Below are 9,873 nucleotides of genomic sequence, written 5' to 3'. Positions count from 1 at the left end.
ACTGATATCTGATACCGGGGCTAGCTGTTCCTACTTGAGGAGGGGGTGTCCCGAAGGAATCCCTTAACCCCTGATCAAGGACTAAGCGCCCGGATTTTAACTCGTACTGACGTACCTGGTATCTCGACTTCCGTTTGATTATTTGGTGGCGACGCCTCATCTCGGTTGTGCTTCGTCTTTGACGACGCCTCCTCTTGGCGATGCCTTATCTTGGCGACGCCTTTCCTTGGCGACGCCTTACTTTGGCGACGCCTCATCTTGGCGACGCCTTATTTTGGTGACGCCTCATCTTTGCGACGCCTTATCTTGGCGACACCTTACCTTGGCGACGCCTTATCTTTGTCTTTGTTTCTTTAATCTTTGATCTTACATGAAAGGGAAAAACTAAGGTAGGGATATCTTAAACTTTTCTTCTCTTTATTTGGGTGACCTCGTTAAAAAAACTCCCGGGAGGGAAAAAGAGTGTCCCCTTTACAAACTTCGATTGGAAAAACATCAACTGATATAAAATTTTAAATTTGCCGCATTCGAACTACGTGGAATGGGGCTCCTTTCTAAAGTTTCTAGTTTATACGAACCATTCCCTTTGGCTTTGGTTATTCTGAACGGTCCGGTCCACTTGGGAGACAATTTATTTTCTAGCTCGTAAGGATGAGCCTTCCTCGTGACCAAATCACCAACCTGGAATTGTCGCAGCTTCGCATTGGAGCTATACTGCCGCTCCACTCTTCTCTTCACAGCCTCTGCCTTGATTTTCGCCTCTTCTCTGGCTTTGTCTATTAGGTCCAGGTTCACCCTCCTTTCCTCGTTGGATTCTTCCGCTAGGAAGCGGGGCGAGCTCTCGTGGATTTCCACCGGGATCATGGCGTCCGATCCATATACTAAGCTGAAAGTTGTCTCCATGGTGGAGGATTGAGGCGTGGTGTGGTAAGCCCATACGATACTTGGCACCTCTTCAGCCCATGCCCCTTTAGCTTTCTCTAGTCTGCGCTTCAAACCTCTCAACAAAACTCTGTTTGCTGACTCGACCTTCCCAATTTTCTGGGGGTGTTCGACTGACGCAAACACCTGCTTGATTTCTACTTCCGTGCATAGCTTCCCCAATTGTTGGCTTGCGAATTGGGTGCCATTGTCTGAAATAAGACGCCTTGGTACCCCAAAACGACACACGATGTTCTTCCAAACAAAGTGTTGTACCTTGTGTGCGGTGATCTGTGCTACTGGTTCGGCCTCTATCCACTTGGTGAAGTATTCGATGGCAACAATCAAGTACTTCATCTGTCTTATCGCCAATGGGAATGGACCTAGGATGTCAATCCCCCAAGTATGGAAAGGCCATGGGCTGTATATGGATCTCAGTTCCTCTGGCGGCGCCTTGTGCCAATCAGCGTGCATCTGACACTACTTGCAATGCTGGGCGTATCGCACGCAATCCTCTCTTACTGTTGGCCAGATGAAAACTGCACGTATCACCTTGGACGCCAAAGATCTTCCTCCCGCGTGGTTCCCACAAATACCTTCGTGAAGTTCGGCCATTATCCTGGTGCACTCGTCGCCGCTTACGCACGTCAAGATAGGGTGCGTAAACCCATGCCTAAACAATATCCCATCCACTAAGGTGTACCTGGCGGCGTTCCAATTGATCCTCTTGCCCTCCTCTGGCTCTGCTGGGAGGATTCCGTCCGCTAGGTATCGCTTGTAAGGGGTCATCCAGGTGTCGCCTTCCTCCAAAGTGCATACCTGTACACCCCTTTCCTCATCTGGCGAGGCTGCATAAGTACTGACGCAGGGTGCCCTCACCGTGTCTTGACTCAGGGAGCGATGGTTACATGGAATTCCCTTTGCTGTCGCCATTCTCTAGTGACTGGTATCTCAATTCAGGGCCTTGCAAGGCCTTGCGTACGAAGTAAATGGGCTTCTGCACCTGGTTTTGTTCCTGGACCAGCACAGAGCTAATGGCCCACTCAGTCACCGTAAAGTACAAGCGGAGGGGGACGCCTACTTGTGGCTTGCAAAGCACAGGTGGCGTCGCCAAGTACTCCTTTAACTTGAGAAACGCTGCTTCACACTCGTTTGTCCACGCAAAACGACTATTCCTTTTGAGGCATTGGAAGTAAGGGTGGCCCTTCTCTCCTCCAGCTGATACGAATCTCGATAATGTCGCCATTCGCCCTGTCAGTTGTTAAACTTCTTTCACTAAGGTGGGGCTCCTCATGGCGATGATGGCTGCACACTTGTCAGGGTTCGCCTCAATCCCCCTCTCTGTGAGCATGAACCCTAAGAACTTTCCTGCCTCCACGCTGAAGACGCACTTTTCTGGGTTCAACTTGAGGTGGTACTTTGATATGGTAGCGAACAACTCTTTTAGATCAGTTGTGTGCCGCCCTCTCTCGTGTGAAGTTACCACCATGTCGTCCACGTAGGCCTGTACGTTTCTTCCCAACATGGGTGCAAGGACCTTGTCCATCAACCTCCGGTAGGTGGCGCCTGCATTTTTCAAACCAAACGGCATTACCTTATAACAGTAGCTGCATGTCTCCATCATGAACGCCGTTTTGCTCTCGTCCCTGGGATGCATCTTGATTTGATTGTAGCCTGAGAACGCATCCAAGAAGCTTAGCATCTTGCAGCCCGAGGCGCTGTCCACTAATGCGTCGAAGTTGGGTAATGGGTACGAGTCCTTGGGGCATGCCTTGTTCAGGTCTGTGAAGTCGACGCACATCCTCCACTTCCCGTTCGCCTTCTTCACTAGAACTACGTTGGCTAACCACTCAGGGTATTGTATCTCCCTGATGTGTCCGGTGCTGAGCAGCTTCTGTGTTTCCTCCTTCACAACGAGGCATCGCTCTTCGTTGAACTTCCTCCTTCTTTGTCTCACAGGGCGAACCTTTGCGTCCATGGTGAGATGGTGGCACAAAAAGTCCGGGTCAATACCTGGCATATCCGTCGCAGTCCACGCGAAAGCATGTAGGTGGCGTGAGATTACTGCAGTTACCTCTTCTTGTTCTTCTTGGCTCATCAAGCGTCCTAATTTGAACACCTTACCCCCTATTTGCCTTTCTACTATGTTATCTTCTGGTCGGGGTTGCTCATTCCGTACATTCTCTGTAAGAGACTCGTTCGTGGAGTCTTCTTCCATAGGCGTCGCCCCGACGGATGCATCGGGCATCGCATCCTCTGGCTCTCCTTCTGTGGGCGAGGCCTCTCCGTGTACTCCTTCCATCAGCGAGGCATCGCCGTTCCTTCCTTCGGTATGTGTTTTTCTATAGGCGTCGCCCCGACGGATACATCGGGCATCGCATCCTCTGGATCTCCTTCTGTGGGCGAGGCCTCTCCGTGTACTCCTTCCATCGGCGAGGCATCGCCGTTCCTTACTTCGGTATGTGCTTCTTCTATAGGCGTCGCCCCTGAGGTAGCTTCGACCGGCGTGGGCTTCGCGGGCGTCGCCTCTTCCAACGGTCCTAACTCAAATTGCGAATTTGAAATGAATGGTCGCTCAATCACCATGACCGCACCCCTCTTTGTCTTTAGGCTATTTTCATAGCACTTACGGGCTTTTTCTTGATCCGACTTGATCACAATTACCTTACCACTAAGATCTGGTAGCTTCATCTTCATGTGGCGCGTGGAGGACACCGCCCTCAATCTGTTCAAAGCCGGTCTTCCTAACAAAATGTTGTAGGCTGAGTTGGCGTTGACCACCAAGTACCGGATGTTCTCGGTGCGTGATGCTGCTCCATAAGTGAACGTTGTCCTCAGCTCCAAGTAGCCTCGTACCTCTACTGGATTATCTGCAAACCCATACAAGCATCCAGTATAGGGTCTCAAAAGGTCGGGGGACAACTGTAGCTTGTTGAAAGTTGACCAAAACATGACATCTGCGGAACTGCCCTGGTCGACGAGAACCCTATGCACCTTCCTTCCTGCCGTGACTACTGAAATGACCACTGGGTCATTGTCGTGCGGGACCACATCCCGCAGGTCAGCCCTTGTGAAAATGAGATCTGACTGCCATGGGTCGTCTGGAAATTCCTCTGCAATCATACTCACTGACCTCACATATTTCTTCCGTTGAGAGGCAGTGGGCCCTCCTCCAGAGATGGTGTGCACTTCTCCGTGAGTTGGGACTTCATGCGTTTGACCTTCCTCTGGCGTCGCCGGGACTGGGGCCGTGGTGGACCCAGCGAGATAGTCTTTCAAGAAACCATTCTTCACAAGCTCGTCCAACTGATAGCCCAGCACCAAGCAGTTGTTAATATGGTGCCCAAACGCCTCGTGGAATTCGCACCATGATTCCTTGTGAGGCCCCAGAATTTTGTCAGACTTCACGGGTGGCCTCAACCTGTCGGCTATGTTGGGCACAACGATGAGGTCTTTGAGTTCCACCACAAAGTTGGGCCTTAGTGGTCTACTTCCCTCTCTCCTTCCTTCGGCTCGACCCCTTGGCGGGGCCCTCCTTGTCTCGTAAGTGCGCTTCCTGTCTGAGTTCCTTTTCTCTGTGGCAGCTTCGTAGACCCTAGCAGGTTGTGTGCGTATCTGCGCCCTTGGTCGCGCAGGTGCGGCAATCGTGCACTTCTCATATGCCTCACCTTCCGAGGCAATGTGCTCTACCGCCCGACGCCTCACTTCAGCAAAAGTTTTGGGGCGGCTGCGGTTGAGCGATTTGCTAAAAGATCCGGGACACACCCCTTTCCTGAATGCGTACACGATCATGGGCTCTTCTGTGGTACCCACCTTTACCACCTGTGCTCCGAAGCTACTTATGTATTCCTTCAGGATCTCCCCTTGGAATTGTTTCATGTCGAAAAGGTCGTATGGGACTGGGGCTGGGGCCCTGTTGGCTAGATACTGATCTCTAAATAGTCGTGAGAGCTGTGCGAAGGACGTGATGTGACCCTCTGGGAGGCTGATGAACCAATCCAGGGCCATCCCAGTCAAAGTGCTCATAAAGAGCTTGCATTTTACAGCATCAGAGCCGCCAACCAACATCATCTGCATGTGGAACGCCGTGAGGTGTGCCTCGGGATCCTCCATTCCTGTCAAGGTTACCTTGGGCCCTGTGAACGTGTTGGGGATTGTTGTCCCTAAGATCGCCTGTGAGAACGGCGTTGTGAATTCCCTAGGTGGGGAGGCAGTCTCAAGCTCGTCTACATCGCGCCATCCGCGACGTAACTCCTCATTGGCTCGGTGGAGTTCATCGTTTCTCGCCTGAGAAGCTGCAAGATCCGCCTGCATGCGCTCTTGCTCCGCTTTCGAGGCTGCCATTGCGTCCTGCAGCCCTTTCATCATGCCCATGAGTTGTTGCATGGTCATCTCTTCACTCCTAGCGCGTGCTGGTCTGGTGGTCATGGTTTTCTGGAAACTCTCTCAACTTATCTAGGTTTTAAGAACTGGAACTGAGAAACTTGCGTGGTGGGACTGACGTTTTAGATCGGCGCCACGGTGGGCGCCAAATGTTCCGGCCGGTTGACCGGGATCGTCTTTGCGCGTGGCTTGCCCCTACGAGCTAGGGCACCTTCGTCTTGCTTCGTCCACGGGTACCTGAAAGAAGTGAACAAAGGGGCGCCCTCGTGGCCGTATGGTCTCCGACGATCAAGTCAGCTAGCGAGAAACATCAAAAAAACAATATTTAATGTCTGAAGCTGTGTAACTAGAACTGTGTTGCCCTAATTGCCTTGTGCTCACTGTGAGTGCGCTGCGATGACAACTAGGGTTAGCGCTGTGTATCTGTGTGTATTAGGTTAAAAATCTGATCCCTTTCAAATGCTCCCAAGGTCCCCTTTTATACACCTCTCATCTTTAAGAACGCGTTAAGGCGCATTGAAAGCGTATAAAAACATTCCTTGGAACATTCGAATCTTAACTGAATTAACGCGTACCTTGGCAAACTTTCGTTGAAACCTTTAATGAGCACGTGTGCCTTGCCACGTGCCCTTCTGATTTAATCGTTATTCTGTGCAGAGGGTCCCACAGCACCGCAACCCAACTTAGGGTTATTCCATCGTGTGAGCCCTCTTTCCTGCGAAGTGCTTCTGGCACGTGGGTTGACTTTCTGGGTGCCAACTCATGCGCCCCAATCACTAGTTACTTGCCCTGGGGGTGGATCCACCTTTTCCTCGTACCATGCACGTGGTTCTCCCCTGGTTATGGCCCTCTCATGGGCCGTATCTGTTCCAGAGTCTCCCAACGGTGGCACGGGTATTTCACGGGTCAGGATATCCTCCTCTGGTGCTAGACTTATGGCCTTGAAGCCACCTTTCTCTTCTTCTTACTACTGTTCTGTATGGTCGAGGCTCGAAGCCTCTCGGGCGATGTCTTTTTTGGGCGTTGCCTCTCTTGGGCGATGCCTCAGCGAGGCAATGACCCGAGCGATCAGCCTGTTGACTTCTCTTCCTTGGGTCTCTTGAGGGGCCCCACCATGCGTTGACTCTAACCCTTGGTCAACGCCCGAGGACGGGACGGTACATCAGGAAACCCTTCCACATCTCGTAACCCACCTGGGGATTCCAGCGTCCCTTCGAGCAGGGCTGAGAGACCTGCACCCTCTCGACCCAACCAACCGCGACCAACCCCTCCGCAAACCAGTGCCACTGTACGCCCTACCCTTGACTACAAACTACTATACCCCTGGGCTCCTCCAGCCTTGCTGAGTGAGACCTCCTCTATTAACACTGAAGCAGATGTCCTTCATTTGAAGGGAGGAGACAAGGCCCACCTTTCCTTTAGCAAAGAACATGATGACAAGGTGGCCGTTCGCCCTTGCCTTCCTGGAGAACCTATCTGCACTGACAATGAAGGGAACAATGGCCACCCCTTTTGCTTCGACTACACAACTGTATTCAAAAAGGTCAAGCTCAGATTCCCCTTTACTCGCTTTGAGAGGGAGCTGCTGACTGAGCTTGACATTGCCCCCGCCCAGCTGCACCCCAACAGTTGGGCGTTCGTCAGGGCATACCAAATCATCTGTGCACACCTAGGCCACCCAGCCTCTGTAGATGTATTCTTGTTTCTGTTCGAGGCTAAGAAACCAGGGGATCGTCTGTGGGTGAGCCTTAATGGGATTGCTGGGAGATCCATCCTCTCAATCTTCCAGCAATCCTACAAAGACTGGAAGGGCAAGTTTGTCCGCGTGTGCTGCAACGATCGGGACCCTACCCTTCTTGATGGATTCCCCTTGTACTGGGTTAACAAGGGGAAGAAAGAGTCCAAGGACAATTTTTGGAAGGCTAGGAATCCATAGAAAATAGGGGAGCTTGACAAAGACTTGTGCAACTTCTGGAAAGAAGTTGCCTCCTCCAACATCACTTTGGCCTCCTTCTCAATTGTACCGACCAGGTAGTCGGGAGTGATGACGTGGCAGCAAGCGATAATATAGGCGAGTTGAGCGGGACACCTGGCTGACGGAAGGGAAGGACATCGGGAAGTTCGCGTAGTCGCCAATCGATAAGTTGGCGTGCTCCGATCTCTAGCATGTCTAAACCGGCGATCACCAGGCTTGTGTCGTAATCGCCGTGTGTGAGCTTAGGCGACCAAATAGTCAGAGATCGCCGAGAGGGGGACATCGCCGAAGGATCCGGAAAGCTTGTTCAAGGGTTTCAAAGGGCACGAGTGCGAAGGATGAAGTTATCAGATGATCATTCCCTAGCTAGCCAGAGGTTGAGGCCAGGGAACAGCTTACCAAGACATGCACGGTGAAGCAAGTGAAGCAGATCATGATGGCGGCCGGCGAGACCACAGGGAAGGTGTGCATGGTGACACCCCGTACTCGCCACACAGAAGAGATCGCGCTCCAAGGCAGCTATACACCGAGTTACTCCTTGCATGGGTAACTTAGTCGAACAACCTGAAGAAGTAAGAAGTGACGCTCAAGCAGAGGACGCTCCAGATGGTGACACGTGTACAGCTGGATGCGAGCCACGTGTTCAGATGTGTAACCGTCAGGAGAGAGAAAGTGCACAGGTATATAAGAGATTCTAACGAACTTCTGAGGTACGCGCGTTTAGAACACTTCTTTACGCTTGGAGAATACTTGAGTGACTGAGAGAGTTTTTGCACGGTTCCTTGAGTTCTTAGTTTTTTTTCTCTTAGAGTTTTGTTGGTTCCGTCACTGACTTGAGCGTCGGAGCGCGATCGGCCGCAGCGGCGCCACTCTGTCTTTTGCAGGTTCTTGAGGTGAATCGAGGTGTGAAGGAAGGAAGCTAGCGTGGTGCAAAGCCGATCCAGAGGAAGAATACCTTTGACGAGGCGAGGCTCTTGCGTTCTGGTCAACCGGCAGGATCATCAATCATCAAGTTCGAATTCGCTGAAAGTCAACTAGACTTTCACATAGGTCTACCCTCCCTTCTTCTTCGAATCTCTCTTTCTGTGTTAAGTCCATTTTACTCTCTATCAAATTTGTTTGCATTACACTGATCTGCACTTGTTCTTGGCTGTTTGATTCATGCACTAGCATTCCCATTGCTTGCTTTCCTATTATTAATTGCTTGGACTGTATTGATTGGCAGACATTGATCTCTTTGTGCAGATACGATGTTGGGGAAGGAGCACATGGCTAGGCTATGCTCTATAGTCAAACGTCACAAACTCGCGGCGGGCTCTCAAGCCATCCCGAATTCAGTTGCAGAAGCTGCTGCCGCCCTGGGCGAGTCCCCTCCAGTGGGCTCACCTTTCCCTGCCACTCTTCCTGCCCTTGAGAGGAAAAAGCTACCACCAAAAAGGGCCAAGAGGAAGAATCCTACAGTGGTATCAGACGAAGAAAAGGACGAGAGCACTGAGGATGGGCTTGTTTGCAAAAGGAAAAGAGCAACCACAACTGAGCCACCAGCAATTGAAAACACGAGACCAAACTATGCAGAGAACCCCCCCAGCGCCTCCACACCCTTCGAGAGCGCTGCGGATGCTCTCCCATCAAACACCTCGGCTGCTGGGGGCGCTCAAGAGCAAGTTGTGGATGCTCAATCATCCCCCCAACCTGCAGTGGAGCCAACCATCTCACCACCGCGCCCTGATGCTCCCCTTGCCATCCAAACTTATGAGGGTGGTGGTGAGAACCAACCCTCAACGCCTCCTCCAATCCCGGCCCTCCCAACCCCCATTGAGGAATTCTTGAAGGCCCACGCCGCTCACCTTAGCACCATAACTGCTGAGTGTATGGAGAAACGTCTTCACAAGATGATGGGCGAGGCTCTAAGGAACTCCTTGAGCCAATACGAGTTCGACAACCGCTTTTAACGGGAGGAAGCTAGCACTGCGAGGGCCCAAGTCCAAAAACTTAAGTGTGATATGACGATGAGGGGACTGGAGTTTTCACTGTTGGAGAACGCCCTGAGGGACAAGCTGCGGAGCGAACGTAAAAGCAGCGCTGAGCTACGCCAAAAGCTTAATGCTAAACCCTTTAGAGGTCGTCGAGCTCGAGAGCAGGCTCGTGCCTCAGAGGGAAAAGATAGCTGACTTGGAGGGGGCCCTCAAGGCTAACCAGGCCCACATGAGTAAGCTCGAGGCCAAGCCAATCGAGAGGGAGGACCTTCTGGGTAAAGTTGAAGCTAACAGAGACCAAAAAGCTAAGGAGCTGGGCGAGAAAGATAAGGAGCTAAGCGAGTCTGCAACGAAACTTGCCCAGGCGCTTGAGGAGAACGAAAAGCTAAAGAAACAGATCGAAGAACTCGACCTCAGCGCCAAAAACGTTTTGACTTCAGGGTTTGGCGCGGCCTTAGAGCAGTTCGCTTGCGCTTACGCCGACTTGGACCTCTCTCAGTTCTCGATTTGCCACGAAGTGGTAGATGGCAAAATTGTACCTTCATATTAACATTTCCATTTGCCACTTTGCTTTGAAACATTCTGAAAAACTTATATATTCATCTTTTGTTTATGCAT

General features: G+C 51.6%; 2 protein-coding genes across 2 annotated transcripts; one reads left to right on the top strand and one right to left on the bottom strand.

Moving 5' to 3' along the window:
* Window positions 1–3,779: 3,779 nt before the first annotated feature.
* Window positions 3,780–5,349, bottom strand: LOC137815719 (uncharacterized). Its single transcript, XM_068618832.1, has 2 exons — window positions 3,946–5,349; window positions 3,780–3,791 (listed from the first exon to the last, which is right to left on the bottom strand). Exons 1-2 carry the CDS (start codon window positions 5,347–5,349, stop codon window positions 3,780–3,782), a joined length of 1,416 nt encoding a protein of 471 aa, XP_068474933.1.
* Window positions 5,350–8,529: 3,180 nt separating this feature from the next.
* Window positions 8,530–9,231, top strand: LOC137815718 (uncharacterized). Its single transcript, XM_068618831.1, has one exon. It carries the CDS (start codon window positions 8,530–8,532, stop codon window positions 9,229–9,231), a length of 702 nt encoding a protein of 233 aa, XP_068474932.1.
* Window positions 9,232–9,873: the final 642 nt, after the last annotated feature.

Source organism: Phaseolus vulgaris, chromosome 1 (assembly GCF_000499845.2).
Source record: "Phaseolus vulgaris cultivar G19833 chromosome 1, P. vulgaris v2.0, whole genome shotgun sequence".
NCBI classification, from domain to species: Eukaryota; Viridiplantae; Streptophyta; class Magnoliopsida; order Fabales; family Fabaceae; genus Phaseolus; species Phaseolus vulgaris.
This window is presented reverse-complemented; position numbering and strand designations above follow the sequence as displayed.